General features: G+C 38.3%; 5 protein-coding genes and 1 non-coding gene across 9 annotated transcripts; 4 read left to right on the top strand and 2 right to left on the bottom strand.

The window, feature by feature from the left end:
- The first annotated feature begins 6 nt into the window (after positions 1–6).
- AT1G72780 lies at positions 7–88 on the top strand. The gene has a single exon. It is a non-coding gene; the product is annotated as a tRNA-Ser (tRNA).
- A 1,131-nt stretch (positions 89–1,219) lies between these two features.
- On the top strand, positions 1,220–3,421 carry AT1G72790 (hydroxyproline-rich glycoprotein family protein). Its single transcript, NM_105937.4, has one exon. It carries the CDS (start codon positions 1,470–1,472, stop codon positions 3,153–3,155), a length of 1,686 nt encoding a protein of 561 aa, NP_177422.1. The 5' UTR covers positions 1,220–1,469; the 3' UTR covers positions 3,156–3,421.
- Positions 3,422–3,710: 289 nt separating this feature from the next.
- On the top strand, positions 3,711–5,122 carry AT1G72800 (RNA-binding (RRM/RBD/RNP motifs) family protein). Its single transcript, NM_105938.3, has one exon. It carries the CDS (start codon positions 3,888–3,890, stop codon positions 4,893–4,895), a length of 1,008 nt encoding a protein of 335 aa, NP_565046.1. The 5' UTR covers positions 3,711–3,887; the 3' UTR covers positions 4,896–5,122.
- Positions 4,499–7,096, bottom strand: AT1G72810 (Pyridoxal-5'-phosphate-dependent enzyme family protein). The gene is made up of 2 exons (NM_105939.4): positions 6,404–7,096; positions 4,499–6,320 (listed from the first exon to the last, which is right to left on the bottom strand). The coding sequence occupies exons 1-2, from the start codon at positions 7,013–7,015 to the stop codon at positions 5,382–5,384; spliced, it is 1,551 nt and encodes a 516-aa protein (NP_565047.1). The 5' UTR covers positions 7,016–7,096; the 3' UTR covers positions 4,499–5,381.
- A 2,339-nt stretch (positions 7,097–9,435) lies between these two features.
- On the top strand, positions 9,436–11,296 carry AT1G72820 (Mitochondrial substrate carrier family protein). 2 transcript variants are annotated; one of them, NM_001334552.1, is made up of 2 exons: positions 9,500–9,952; positions 10,067–11,295. In NM_001334552.1, the coding sequence occupies exon 2, from the start codon at positions 10,079–10,081 to the stop codon at positions 11,126–11,128; it is 1,050 nt and encodes a 349-aa protein (NP_001321871.1). In that variant the 5' UTR covers positions 9,500–9,952; positions 10,067–10,078; the 3' UTR covers positions 11,129–11,295. The 2 variants fall into 2 exon arrangements, with proteins under 2 accessions (NP_565048.1, NP_001321871.1); NM_105940.4 differs by having other exon boundaries at positions 9,436–11,296.
- Positions 11,297–11,766: 470 nt separating this feature from the next.
- Positions 11,767–14,843, bottom strand: NF-YA3 (nuclear factor Y, subunit A3). Of its 3 annotated transcripts, NM_001036195.5 has the most exons (7): positions 14,209–14,590; positions 13,413–13,752; positions 13,210–13,301; positions 13,054–13,128; positions 12,948–12,965; positions 12,795–12,872; positions 11,869–12,707 (listed from the first exon to the last, which is right to left on the bottom strand). In NM_001036195.5, the coding sequence occupies exons 2-7, from the start codon at positions 13,708–13,710 to the stop codon at positions 12,321–12,323; spliced, it is 948 nt and encodes a 315-aa protein (NP_001031272.1). In that variant the 5' UTR covers positions 13,711–13,752; positions 14,209–14,590; the 3' UTR covers positions 11,869–12,320. The 3 variants fall into 3 exon arrangements, with proteins under 3 accessions (NP_565049.1, NP_001031272.1, NP_001319368.1); NM_105941.8 differs by having other exon boundaries at positions 11,767–12,707; positions 12,795–12,965; positions 14,209–14,843; NM_001334553.1 differs by lacking the exon at positions 14,209–14,590 and adding an exon at positions 13,904–14,162 and having other exon boundaries at positions 12,083–12,707; positions 12,792–12,965.
- Positions 14,844–15,719: the final 876 nt, after the last annotated feature.

Consider the following 15,719-nt stretch of genomic DNA (forward strand, 5'->3'; position numbering starts at 1 on the left):
CAAAAGGTGGACGTGCCGGAGTGGTTATCGGGCATGACTAGAAATCATGTGGGCTTTGCCCGCGCAGGTTCGAATCCTGCCGTTCACGTTTTTCATTTTTTTTTCTGTTATCATCACATTTTCCATAACTTACCTTAATCATCTAACATTTTAGAGTCTTTACGAAATGTTAATATTTCTTTTCTTAAATTGAGTAGAAATAGAAATCAACCTCATACCTACAAATGTGGAAGTGACGTGTGAAACCGTAAGTGTATTTAAATCAAACTTAGAAAGCTGTTAATCATTGGCACCACATAAAATCTAGCTTGTGAGAGAAAGTTTATCGTTTTTAGATAAGTTATCAAGATAACAAGACTTGATTAGATTATAGTATGTTGCCTTTGACGGTTTGGCCTGGCCATTTGTAAAAGCCACGACAACACCGGCTCTCATATAATTATTAAAAGACTAATTAGTAATCACGGCCTCAGCTTCACATAGAAAACGTGTTTATTAACACGTTAGACATATGATTCCGTTGAACAATTTTGATTATTTGACGTACCAATCTGTATTTGCTTCATGTAATCCAGCTGTATTAGTAGGCCTTTCTTTGTATTTCCCATTTCCAACTTTCACAAGCAAATACCACCATTTTCCAGCTTGTCTAACAAGTTATTAAAATAAAAATAAAAAATTCCCCCAAAAAAATCATGTGTCAATTGAACCTTCTCTTAGGCATGACCGTATGACCAAAGTTTGGTTCGGATTTTAAAAGATCAAGATTTGACAATTCTATAAAAAAAAAATTTGGGTGTAAATGTCATTTGTCTAGAGTATGGTTAAGATACTAGAACCTTTTTCTTTACAAGTTCAAAATTCAGAATTAAAAAAATGTAAGATTTTCAGAGTTTGTGGACATCAAATTATCAGGTAATATGGATAGTTTGTGAAAATTGCAATATCTATCTATACAACTAATCATTGTGAAACATACATTTAGGACTAGGGAGTTAGATACTGTTGTGTTGCCGAGACTCAAACTCAAGAACTGGTCAGATGTACCGAGTAAAGTTGTATATAGTCAACTAGTACATATTTGAACATTATACAATTAATTCAGATATCCTCTACGTAAAATGCGCAATGTATTTTCATGTAATAAATAAATATATATGCAAATTGATGAATTTGACATAGATATTCAACTAAATACGTCAATTATCCGATTGCTTGTCTCCTATAAAAAATCTCTAAAATACTCCAAAGACATATTTTTTGTTGTAAAAAATGTGTAAATTAAAGTAAGAATCCACAGAAAGAAAAAAAAACAAATAAAAATGACCAAATCCAAGTCCCCAAGCATTTTAAAAAACAAATATCAATCCAAGCAAAAGCATAAAAGCAAACACATTACAGCATCGTAAGCCAACCACTCTTAAACTAAAAGTTGTCTTTCTAATCAAAAGCCAAATAATAGAAAGAGTATGGAAGAAGATGATGGAGACGCGTCTACGCCGTTTTGGCTTCAATCACGCCGCAATAACACTTACTTCCGCCGCACTGCAAGTCTCGGTGGCCGTACAACCACCATCGCCACTCAAATATTCTTCGCCGGAACAGCTGCAATCCTCATAGTCGTCTTCATTATCCCTCCTTTCTTCTCCTCTGTTTCTCAGATTTTCCGACCTCATTTAGTCCGTAAAAGCTGGGATTATCTCAACTTCGTTCTCGTCCTTTTCGCCGTCCTTTGCGGCTTCCTCAGCCGCAACACCAATAATGACGAATCCAATCATCACAAAGAAGAAGACATTCGTAACAAATTCTCGACTTCACCATCGATTATTGATCGAAGAAGTCGTGTATCTAACAGTGGTACAACGCCGCGTTATTGGAACGATGATCGCGGTGGTGGCGGCGGTGATCAAACGGTGTACAAGAGGTTTAGTAGATTACGAAGTGTTAGCTCGTATCCAGATCTGAGGCTCCGGGAATACGAAGCCGATGAACGGTGGAGATTCTACGATGATACACGTGTAAGTCAATGCCGTTATGAAGATGTAGATCCGATCTATCCAAATCAAAGTTACAGAAACTGGCATGAGGAAGGTAAACCACCGCCGGAAGATGTAGATCAAACAGAGGACGGTGATAATGGAGAAGGAAGTAAGGTCCGTAACGGCGGTTCGGAAACTGAGAAAGTTGAGGTGGTTGCGACGGCGGAAGCTGAAGTAGTAGAAGAGCTAAAAGTGCCTTCTGCTCCGCCGTATATTCCGTCTCCTCCGCCGTCTCCGCCACGTCCTCCACCAGCGAAGCAAGCGAAGAGAAAGACTAATAGAGTGTACCAAGATGTTTCTCCACAGGAAGAGAAGAAAGAAAGAGATGATTTTGTAGCGACGACGACGCCGATTCCACCTCCGGCGACTGTGTATCAAAAGAGCAATAAACAGGAGAAGAAGAAAGGAGGAGCAACGAAAGACTTTCTGATTGCGTTACGGAGAAAGAAGAAGAAGCAGAGACAACAGAGCATCGATGGCCTCGATCTCCTCTTCGGCTCCGATCCTCCATTGGTCTATTCACCACCACCGCCGCCGCCTCCTCCACCACCTTTCTTCCAAGGGCTTTTCTCATCCAAAAAAGGTAAAAGCAAAAAAAACAATTCAAATCCACCGCCTCCTCCTCCTCCACCACCACCTGAACGGAGATATGAATCACGCGCATCAACCTCGAAGCTCCGAAAAGCTCCGGTGGAATCACGGACATCCAAACCAAATCCGCCAGCTAAAGTAACTCAATACGTAGGCACAGGAAGCGAATCACCACTAATGCCGATCCCGCCGCCGCCTCCTCCTCCGCCGTTTAAAATGCCGGCTTGGAAATTCGTGAAGCGTGGAGATTACGTCAGGATGGCTAGTGACATCAGCATAAGCTCCGACGAACCTGATGATCCGGATGTAGCTCAATCAGCTGGAAGTAAGGAGGCCGCCGGGAGTATGTTCTGTCCGAGCCCCGACGTAGATACCAAAGCCGATGATTTCATCGCAAGATTCAGAGCCGGACTCAAATTGGAGAAGATGAACTCTGTGAAAAGAGGGAGATCCAATTTAGGACCCGAACCCGGACTTCATGAATCCGGATCTTCAACGGGTTATAGGCCCAGCCCAAGCGTATAGAGGCTATTTCTTTTAGATTTTGGATTTTTGGATTACTACTGTGTTGGTTTTTTTTACCTTACTTTTGTTTAGACTTTCTTATACGTAATTTTGTGGTGTATACAATTCCTAGTATCCGTTTTTACAGTTTTTAGCCCATCTTGGGATGAACCAAAAAAAATCTCTATACAACTAGTTTTTCTTGTAATACTCTCCATTTTTATTTTATTTTGAACTATGTTTGGATGGAGAACTTATAGCTTTGAAAAATATATTCAATATTTTTAGAAAAAAAAGAAAAAAATACTATAGCTTTAATTTTATATCATCAAACAAGAAACAAATTGATAGGTATTTATAAATATTTAATTTGATTAACTCAACTTTTTAATACACAGCCAATTGAAACCCCACTTCTTTGCCTTTTTTAGTCGATTCCACTTTTTTTTCCCTTCTAAATTAATGAAAAAACTTTGTTAACAATAAAATACATAATTAAAAAAACATTTGTAATAATTTAATAATTTATCAAAAAAATAATAATATGGCGGCAATGTTGCGTTACAAAAACGCCATCTTTTATGTAATTGTAACCTAATAACAGCAACGTGACGATGAACCACCACCGAGTTGCGTTAGAAAAACGCCATATATCTTTTATGTAACCTAATATATATATCTTAAACAACAGGCTTGGATTATTGTCTCTCGAAAACCTAAAATCGCTCTTTCTCTTTTCTTGTCATCTTCTCCATGGCTGAGTCTAGCAAGTTATCCGCAACCACAGTTGAAGCAGCTCCTGCTATGATTAAGGCCAAAGACGTGATTTCTCCTTCCGAGAAGGAAGAATCTGATCAGACGGAGATCACGAAAGTATCCGTCTTGAAAAACCTTGATGAGAAGGAGATGATCAAAGAATTCGCTGATCGTCTTCAGCGTCTCGAAGCAAAGGTGGATTTGTTGGTAACAAAGGCGGATTTGTTGGCAATAAAGGCGGATATACAGGAGCTTCTCATCTCAGCCAAGGGTGAGAAAGTTCCTGCCATGAAGACTTCTGCTAAGGCTTCTTCTGAGAGCGATGACTCATACATGGACACTTCTTCGGAGGATGAATCGTCTTCTGCTGAGGAACCTGTAAACAAACCTGCTGCAAGTGCCGCCAAGCCAGCTACTAAAGATTCTTTATTCTCTGCTGGTTTCAAGCCAGCTGCTAAAGATTCTTTATTCTCTGCTGGTTTCAAGCCAGATTCTTTATTCTCTGCTGGTTTCGAGCCAGCTGCTAAAGATTCTTTATTCTCTGCTGGTTTCAAGCCAGGTTCTTTATTCTCTGCTGGTTTCGAGCCAGCTGCTAAAGATTCTTTATTCTCTGCTGGTTTCAAGCCAGATTCTTTATTCTCTGTTGGTGTCAAGCCAGCTGCTAAAGATTCTTTATTTTCTGTTGGTGTCAATGGTCGATCGTTCTCTGTTACGGGATTTGACGCTTCCCTTCCTGTGGATGATATAAAGAGCGCATTGAGTAAATATTTCAGTTCTTTTGGGGAGATCACACGCGTATTTGTTCCCCCAAGCCACGGAACCGGTGGTTCCTTAGGATATGCTTACATTGATCTGAAAGAAGGAGCAGAGAAGGCGTTGGAACTTGGTAGACATGACGTGGGAGGATGGGATCTTGTAGTTGGTAAGGCTGAACCGATTCGCAGTGGAAGTACTTGGCCTTTTCCTGGCCGTTGTGGTAATCAGGGCCGTTGTACCTTCTGTTGAAGGCTTGAACCTTTGGTAGTGCATGAAGGAAGAGACTGCTCGTGGAACTAGATCACCTAGTTTTACTCCCTAAAGTAAGAAGACTACCTAGAAGAAGAGGAACGTTTTAAATTTGTATTACTTGGGAGTTTTTTCTTATGTTCTAGTTAAGTTTTTGACCCAATGTTAATGTTAACTCAATTTTGAGTTCTTTTGGTTTTAAATAAGATGAAAAAAATTCTTGAAGTTAATTTTCTAGATAAGTTTATTGTTTCTTAAAAGATTTAAAAGAAGAGGTTAAAAGACAGGTCGTGAGTACTTTTGTTAAGAGCATATGTAAAACTCAGTAGTAGTTTGATATGAAACAACTAGCGAGCATCACGGAACCAACCAGTCGTTTTATTCCACAAGTCCAAAGAAACGAAATTTCATTACTTCCTCTAATAACAAAGCCAACAATATCATCATAGGACGTGAAGAGCTTTAGAAGAAACAAACACACAAAGCTTATTTATCATTGCTCTTCAAATACTCCTTGAGAACATCCATAACTGAACCAAACTTTGCCTTAACCTTCACTGGTGGATTCGCCAATCTACAAGCCATCTCCTTTATGTTCTTAGAATGATAATCAATCTTACTTTGTGTAAACTTCAATCCATGAGCTGTACTCACCACCACAGTCCGATCATTCGCTCCAATAACTCCTGACTTTCTCAGCTTCATCAACGCCGTCAATGCAACACCAGTATGTGGACATATAAACATACCAGTAGAATCAGCAAGAGCTGTTGCATCCATCAACTCTTCCTCTGTAGCTTCCTCAACAATCCCATTAGATTTCTTCAACGCATACACAGCTCTATCAATCGAAACAGGGTCACCAATCTGAATAGCAGAAGCAAATGTAGTGTTTGCTTTCAATGGATTGAAATCTTCTTTAAACCCAGATTTGTAATGCAAGTAAAGTGGATTTGCATTAGCAGCTTGAGCACAAACAAGCCTAGGGATACGATCAACAAGACCTAACTCTTTACACATATGAAACCCTTTGTAAAACGCATAGATGTTACCAAGATTGCCTCCAGGAACAATGACCCAATCAGGAACTTGCCAATTAAACTGCTGCAGAATCTCAATCGCCGCCGTCTTTTGACCTTCGAGACGGAGGCTGTTGAGAGAGTTCGCCAAGTAAATAGGAAGCTCCGCCGTAACTTCTCTGATCAAATGCATACATCCGTCAAAATCAGTGTCAATACTAAGCACAAACGCTCCGTTTGCAATCGGCTGCACAAGCTGAGCCATGGAGATTTTATCCGCAGGTAAGAAGACAATCGAGGGGATTCCAGCGGAAGCACAGTAAGCAGAGAGAGCAGCGGAGGTATCTCCAGTAGAAGCGCAACCAACTCCGATGACTGGTTTGTTCATTTTCCGGAGACGATTCACCTGAGAAACAAAAAAATAACATAAAGTTGTAAACTTTATTGAAGATGGTTATACAGTTGTAAACTTTATGAAAGATGATTCACCTGAGAAACGAGAACACTCATGCCCAGATCTTTAAAGGAGCCAGTGTGGCTGATTCCACAATGTTTCACCCAAAGATCGTTCATTTGCAGATACTGTTTACCAAATCTCTCAGCCCAGAAGAGATTTGAGTTTCCTTCAAAAGCAGAGACGATGTCGTCATCGTCGATCTCGGGGAGTACCCACTCTTTCTTCGACCACACGCCTGATCCGTACGGCCAATTTGTTTTACCGACGCGAGAATCGAAAAGGTTACGCCAGAATTCTCCGTCGTAGCGTTTCAAGGCGGCGAAATCATGCTGGACGTCGAGGAGAGCACCGGATTGTGAACGGTAGACGATCTCGTCGAGGGAGTAGGATTCTGTTGAAGAAGGTGGAGCGTTGAAAGGGACGTAACGTGCGGAGAGGTTTTGGAGTTGATGAGGACGGCGACGAGCTTCGTCTCGAATGTTCTCATCGGGTGAACGACGGGGTTTCTGTGGAGTCTGTGGAGGAACGGCGGGAGAGGCGGAGGTGCAACGGACGGTGAAGGAAGCGGCGGAGTGAGGTTTAAGTGAGGTTTCAGAGTGGGAAGGAAAGTAGGTGGCGGAGTGGGGAAGAGAGAATGAGGCCATTATGAGTGAGAGAGAGAGTAAAGTGAAGAGTTTGATGATATTGATTGGATAGAAGAATGATTGTTGACACCTTTAGTCACAAGTCACAAGTAATTTATTTATAACCTAATAAATATTGGGACGAAAGTATTCATTTATTGTTTGTTTTTCATTTGTCATTCCAATTTCCAAATTATGTATATATCTCTCTAGTCATGAATTTTCTTTTGATGGTAGAGAAAGCACCAGGGAGAAATGAATCTTTGACGTTCATGAATCTAGTGTGAATTTAGTGTTTAAGATATCAAATATGCAAAAAAAAAAAAAAAACACGTATGTATGGAGTACATGAGACATGTGCCACACATGAAGTATATTCTTATGAGTAAAATGTTACTATTATTTGTATGGATTATTAGTCATGAATTTTCTTTTGATGGTAGAGAAAGAAGCACTAGGGAGAAATGAATCTTTGACATTCATGAATCATGTGTAAATTTTAGTGTTTAAGATATCAAATATGCAACAACAAAAAAAAACACGAATGTATGGACTACATGAGACATGTGCCACACATGAAGTATATTCTTATGAGTAAAATATAATGTTACTATTATTTGTATCTATTGTTCTTTGTTCTTCTAATATATATTTGTGATTTCGTCCCATTTTATTAATCAAATAAATATATTACAAGCGACGGAAACAAAAAATAAATAATAAATGTCACTATCTTTTTGTCATTTTAAAGGACAAAAATAAATAATGAGATGAGACTATGAGAGCAACATTCATACAAAGTAGACGACACTTCATAGTTCATATTAATGTATATAGGTATGGAGTTTATGATCTTAACGTTTTTGGAAAAGAAAAAGAAAGTAAAGGACACCACTAGTTATGGGTCCTCCTTTTCGTCACATTGGGCGGATTGGGTCAAATATACAGTCATTGTGAAAAACCAGCCCAATAAGCTTATACTTCAAATAAAAGACTTGAATTAGAATTGATTCAAACTCTGAATACCTCAACTAACCGTTGTGTGTTCTCTCTAAATTTGGGTAATAGTGTTTTGGGGTTTGGGAGAGAACGACACAATAAATGAGAAGGGATCCCTTTTCTGTATTTTAAAGCGTTTTGATAGGGAACTTGAGAAATTTGATTTCATGATTCGTGTACTTTTTTGTTATGTTTGTGACTCGTGATCTTTTGCTCGATAAAAGCTTTCCATAGTTTTTGTTGGTGCTTTAGTCTGTGGAAACTGCTTATGATTTGGTTCTTTTATCTCCAAGTTGTGGGCTGAAATAATGGTCATCACCAGTTGATACAGAACCAACAGTGTTGTTCGTCACTCAAGCCCATCACAGCTATAATGTTCTTTTTGGAATCAAATCACATGGTTGGAATCAGTCTAAGCTTGTCTACTCACTTTAACATCTAATCTGTTGAAGATAAGGATTAACGATGTAATAAGTAAGCGTGGACCGAAAAAGAAATGTAGTATATGTTTAGGTAGTGGGCATTTCCAAATACTATAGTATTGATTTCTGTTGTATATTTGATTTGATACTAAAATATGTGAAACTCCCAAAGCTAATTAATACTATATTTTTGTAATCAAGTTATGTCAGTAAATGATACAACGACAGAAAAATGATTTCTGTTGGTGTTTGGTAGTATCATACTATTGTCCAAGGACCACCACTGTTCCTATAAATTTAGCATCTCTAGGAGGAACTCTGATAAATCTTTAGATTCTTTTTTCATAAAAAAAAATATAGCTCGAACGATAGTGGAAGTGTAACAGTGAAAAAGAATCAAAAATCACGTGACAGATCACGTGCCTCTCACACTGCCTTCTGCTCTCTTCTCTGCCCAACGACCCAAGGATATGGACGCCACGTCATCTTATCCAAATCACAAAAGCGGATCCATTTTCTCTCTCCTCTGTTGGGTCTGATCCGAGAACAAGATCTTAGCCGTTGTTTTCGATGACGACCTTTTAGCTTTTTTCTATCTCTGCCGTCGATCTTCTTCGTCTTCTAAGAGTGCTCCCAGTTTGTCGCTTTCTTTATCCGTAAGAGTTTAAGACCTTAGTCATGAGTGACACGTGTCACCTGCCAGCATCTGATTTTTACCAGATCTTCCTTATTTCCTTAATAAATCCTTTAATATTCGATAAAAAAAAATCTGTAATTCAATCTTAAATTAAGCAAACCAATTTGCACATCGTGATCATTTTCTGATTACATTTTGCACAATATGGAAACAATATAAAATCCATTGATGATACACTTAGTTGAATCAAAAACTAAAACATTTCCACTTTATTTGTTTCGGTTAGGTCAATTTTAACCGGTAAATTTGAAAACTGTAAATGGCATTTTGTTACATAGAGAAATCAGCTAATCGAACCGGAAAATGCAAGCCGGTTTATAATCTATACCGGTATCTCAATTTGGTATATTTACAGGGGGAAAAAAACCGGAACCCTAGACTCGCTCGTAACAGTATAACTGTATAAGGTCTCATTTTCGTGTGCTCTCGTCGCGATTACTCTCTTTGAGCTCTCTCTCTCTCTTCTAACATCGGTCTTGTATTGGTGCTTATTGGATATCTCCGGCGAAGGAAACGAGTTTCGCGGTTAGATTTTTCTTTATCGCTTACCGGCGAGGATGATCGTTTCTTCGGTAAGGTCGATTAATCGGTTCTGTTTTCGAAGATGTTGTTGTTAGAGTTAGATCCGCATGGTTTTGGTGATCGTTTTGGATCGAAGACGTGGTTCCACAGACGCAAAAAATGCCGTCGTCTCTTGCTTTGAGATTTGGCTTCTGAAATCTTTCCTCTTTCGTTCTCGTTGAATCCTAATTTTTGTTTTGTCTTTTTTAGAAATTTTTGGTCTTTCTAATCCTGGGGATAGGTTACAGTCTCCGATTGTAAATAGAAATTTGCGGCGAGGTTAGGAAAAGTTGTACAGATAGAGATTGAGCTCTGAAACACATCTCAGGAACATTTTTTGTTCCTTGTTTAAAAAAGTTTTTTTTTTTGTGTGTGTTTCTCTGGGTTGGTTAGAAAGTGGCGAAGATGAATTTGGGTGCGGCCGAGGAAGAATCGGCTCAGGAGATTCATTTACCAGCTGATATCAATTGGGAGATGCTTGATAAATCCAAGTTTTTCGTTTTAGGCGCTGCTTTGTTTTCAGGGGTATCTGGAGCTCTTTATCCTGCGGTTTTGATGAAAACTCGGCAACAAGTGTGTCATTCGCAAGGTTCTTGTATTAAAACTGCGTTTACTCTTGTGAGACATGAAGGTTTAAGGGGATTGTACAGAGGATTTGGAACTTCTTTGATGGGAACTATCCCTGCTCGTGCTTTGTACATGACTGCCTTGGAGGTTACTAAGAGTAACGTAGGCTCTGCTGCTGTCAGCTTGGGGTTGACAGAGGCTAAAGCTGCTGCTGTTGCTAATGCGGTTGGAGGTTTGAGTGCTGCGATGGCTGCACAGCTTGTTTGGACTCCTGTTGATGTGGTTAGCCAAAGGCTTATGGTTCAAGGAAGTGCTGGTCTTGTTAATGCATCAAGGTGTAATTATGTTAACGGGTTTGATGCATTTAGAAAGATCGTTCGCGCTGATGGACCGAAGGGGTTATACAGAGGGTTTGGGATATCGATTCTGACTTATGCGCCGTCTAATGCTGTTTGGTGGGCGTCTTACTCTGTTGCACAGCGGATGGTTTGGGGTGGAATTGGGTGTTATGTCTGTAAGAAAGACGAAGAAAGCGGGAACAATAGTACCACGATGAAACCAGATTCTAAAACGATAATGGCTGTTCAAGGAGTTAGTGCTGCGATTGCTGGAAGTGTTTCTGCTTTGATTACAATGCCACTCGACACAATCAAGACGAGATTGCAGGTTCTTGATGGGGAAGATAGTAGTAACAACGGGAAGCGTGGACCGAGTATTGGACAGACTGTAAGAAACTTGGTTAGAGAAGGTGGATGGACGGCTTGTTATAGAGGATTGGGACCAAGATGTGCTTCAATGTCAATGTCTGCAACAACTATGATCACTACCTACGAGTTCTTGAAACGGCTTTCTGCTAAGAACCATGACGGGTTTTATTCTAAATCATAGTGATAACAACTGGGAATCCACATAGAAGAATCTTTTATGGAAATGTCTCTAGTTTTCTTACTTATCTTGTTCTTTATCTAGCTCTTCTGCTATTTCATTTGTTTCCAGTCATATGTAAGGAATGTGTTAAATTCAGTTGTTTTTAAATAAATAAATGTTCTTTCCACATTGGCTTGAATTCAGTTTCCAGGTATCGGTTCACCATAACCGTGCTACTAAACCGACATGATATGTTGCAATGTTAAAAGATGACTTGTAAGACTTTATTTGGCAATTGCAGTCTTACATCAATAAGCACACACGACAAGCTTTGATTTGGCAACATGTTATATTTAGAAGTAATTCATGAATCACTTGCGAAAGTGATATGTACAGGATTGTGACTTTATATATTTCACAATGCTGTCTTTTTCTTTACAGAAGTTAAATTATGATCATTTGTTAGTATTTGAGGGACACAAGTGTGTGTGTATCTGTCCCATAAGTCAACGTGTTTTGGAGCAGTATTTTACGTTTCTTCTTACCTTATCAAAATATTATATCTTAAATAGGAAATAATGCATAGAGACTGCCTTGATATTTTGAAAAAAATATTCATGAACGTGTGGAAGAAATGGTAGTATTTTCAAGTGTATGACATCTTCTCAGACAGATAAAATGAGACTCAAAGTAGAATCTTTCAACCTTTTTTACTTTATTTATAAGAAGTGTATCAAGAATAAGACATAATCTAATATATACTGGATTCTTCATTAAATGTTTTCTTAAACATTGTCAACTAAATTGTAAAATACTTCAAGAATCCGAATGTGTCTCTTCACAGAAATCAATGGAGTGGAACCAGAATCTGTATTTTTCTTCGCCATTTTCAAACAGAATAAGGAGACTTCTTCATTGCCGACACAAATGAAGCAAAAACAAACATATATAAATCCTGAAAAAAACAAAAGAGGAATTGAAAGTTTATCAGAAGAATCATATCACTAGTTTAGACAAGAGATCCATGGTAACAGAAGATGAAAAGGTAATAGAGTGTTTCAAAGTGAAGATCTTGGTCGTTCTTGTGATGTCTAACACAGACATAATATGAAATAAAAACACTGAAGTTACAACAAGCGAAAGAACTAGTAGTAGCCAAGGATGACTTCCCCTTCTTGGTGGGAACATGAACACAGCACCAAGATCCACTGTCTCAGATATGGACAGAGAAATGGTGCATGTCTCCACCTCCATGCATGTCATTAGACTGACCATGAACAAGCATGGCTCGGTTTATCGGAGTTGGGAAACCTGAAAACTGGAATTCAGTGTGTCCAAAGATATCAGCACCGTCGGAAACAGAGGTGATGTCTGAGCCAGAAGTGGTTGAGCTGCGGTCTTTGTTGTTCTGCAGCATATGAGCTTCGAATCTAGACATGTTGGTCTTTCTGTTTACCTGTTGGCCTAACTTGTCCTGTTCTTGTTCTCTAGCAGCAGCCTGTTCGGATTCTTGAAGAAGTTTTTTGGTGTTTAGGAATCTTCCACCAGATCCTCTTGGCCTTTTAAGAGCATGAACATGTCGAGACTCATGAAGATAGGGCTGTTGCAATAAGAAAAAGAAAAGATGAGCAAAGCAATTCTACGTGTATGCGTTTGTTTAAAATATAAACCAAAATTTGGTAACTACCTTACGGGCTCTGATTAGTTTGTTTTGAGCCTCAAGCTTAGCACGTTGCTGTCTCCTCCTCATAATTGCGTGGTATTGCTTCGCATTGACAAAGACTGGATCAGTTTCTGTGAGCTCTGCTGGTAAAGGAACACGACCAGGAATCATACTCACCATTTGAGGATTGCATGTCTGCAAAAGAGATTAAGAGACTTGAGATCTGATGGACAGATAAAACTGAAAGGTAAATCTCCCACTTGGAAACGAAGGGTGTACTTACTGGTGCCTGTGGTAGGTAAGTTGCAGCTAATAAACCACCATAATGTGGATCAGCATAGTGAAATGAGAAATTAGCCTGAACCATGTATAAACATAAGATATCAGTCTACAATCAAAAGCTTTGCTATGATTACTGTATTCATAGAGTTACAAATACCTGTGCAGGAGCAAAGTGAATATTCGGAAATCCAGTCATCGAGCCTTGTTTAGGATTACTTGCAAACCCCTTCCGTTGAGTTATTTCAGATCCTAGAGAAACAACTGAGAAAGTAAGAAAGAGGATAACATTCTTTATGGCAAAAGGATGATTCTTTTGTCAATGACACAAGAAGTAAAACATATATATACCAACAATCTAACCTGATTTAGCCGAAAAGGAGATTTGTCTGGAAGGATTATCATCACCACTACTAGCAACTTCAGTATAAGATTGACCAGTGGACTGTGTTGAAGATGAATCTTGGTCCTGAAAACTGATTTGCTTTGTAGTTTGTATATGCCCAGGTCTTGAATCAACCTTCAAGCTTAGTGATTCAGCAGAACCGCGACGATTAGCAACGGAATCAGTTGGAACCACTCCCCAAGAGATGCTAGTATTAAGGTATGGCAAAGTGGAATGAGTAGCTGAATCTTTCTTATTCAACATCTGATGCATCATAACGTCTTCCTTAACAAGCTAATTATTCTCACAACCAACAACCTAAATAACAATCAAAAATGACTCAAAGATTAGATTTTTAAAGCTAATAATCCAAGTGGGTGAAAAAACCCAGAATAGAAAGAAACAGAAGTTGGAAGTTTCTAAATTTGAGTAATTTTTTAATTCTCTAAACGAACTGATTCGATCGTACTATCTTGGGTAACCAAAACACGATTGCAGAGATCGCTACGATTGGCTAAAATTAGTAATTTTCCGACCAAGAAAAATTTCTTGTTCCCGTCATCACTTTTGGGCAAAAAGTCGTTGACTTGAAGATGAATTATTTTAGCAAGAATTTTTCAGAATCAGTAAACATCAATCGCACGCCACAAGACAGATACACCAATAATCGAACAAAGAAAAAAGGAGAAAAATTTGACAGAAATTAAACATCTTTTTTTCGAACAAAGAGACTACAGATGCAGAAAGAAATAGATAAGAGATAGAGAAAGAAACCTCTTTGAGTAATCGATGAAGCGAAGAAGAAAAACAAGGGATAGAGATTTATTTTTGCATGTCTCCTTTTGTCAAACAGAACCAAAGTAAACCAGTTTGTCTCTCAGAGTGAATCAGAGAGTGATCTTCGTATGTAAGATCTTCTTCTTTCTTCCTTGTTTTGGTTCGTCTCCGTCTCTTTTACCTTTCCTGGGAAACCAACATCGCCATGAGAACCACCACTACACCAGCTTCTCCTTCTGGGTTAATTATTGTCTTAAGTGCTCTTAATTATTCATTTTAAATATCTTAATTTATTTGGTCTCACTTTAACCCAAAACACAGAATAAGGCTCTCTGGCTAACCCTACCTTATAGAATCAATTTACCCCCAAATAACGATTAGAGCAGACTCTTTTTTTGAAAATCTTTATTAATACGAAATCGTCCAACTATATTAGATTCCTAAATTCCCTGACACAGTTTTTAAATTTTATAATTTGGAGGAAAAACACAACAAAAATGATTAACAATTAAAAGCCAACAAATAATGTAATTCTGGAAAGGTAAACGTACAATTCAAGATTTTTTTTTCTCTAAAATTAATGATTCCTATCTCTACAAAGCCGTTAAGAACTTTACCTTTATTTGTTTTTGCTCATTTAGCAGTAATGTATTATGAGCCATGTATTATATATACTAGTATAAGGTTTGTTTTATATTAACTTTTCCCCCATCTTTTGTTACGAATATAATAACTACGGTTTGTTTTGGCTGTATGATTTCTTAATTTCCATTATCTCTAATAATGATTCCAAAAAAGTAATTAGCTATCTTGGCCACGTTAGCTTTTGTTTGATTATATTTTTAATTTGTATGAAGCTTTTAAAATGTTATTTAGCTTTTTGTCCAAAGTGTATTGTCGTTTCCAGACTAAAAACATTTCTGAACTCTGAACAGTCCTTAATTTCCCCCTTATGCCTTTACTCGTTAGTCTTTAGCCGCCCCTCCCCATATTGATGTCACACGCTCTCCTAAGCTCGTGATTCACACGCTCTCCTAAGCTCGTGATTCACACGCTCTTACAATTTTATCATGGGAATAAATAACACGAACAGTTTTAATTTACAAGTTATAGACCTGCAACCAGTTTCCTTGAGTATAATAGTTTAATGAAAGTGTAAGCATGTAAAATGAGATGGGAAAAAGGATTGTATAATACTAAAACTTAGGTTGGGTTCTTAATCAAGTACCTAACCTTTTTTGCAATGAAATAAAGCTCTAGTGCAAGTCAAGCATAGGAATCCCTCCTTTATCCTTGGAAGTAACAAGTAACAACCAAAACATAATAATTGTTACTTGATGTTTTCTTAATTAGTTTTTAGCATTCCTTTATTCCCTCTGTTTAATGTTTATGGGCTTTTAAGCCCTTGATTGATCCATAAGAATTAGGACACGTGGGCACTGGATATTGGGTACTCATCAGTCCGTCATCATCCCATATGCACCAAAATCAAAAGTTATTCACCTTTC

Source organism: Arabidopsis thaliana, assembly GCF_000001735.4.
Source record: "Arabidopsis thaliana chromosome 1 sequence".
NCBI lineage: Eukaryota > Viridiplantae > Streptophyta > Magnoliopsida > Brassicales > Brassicaceae > Arabidopsis > Arabidopsis thaliana.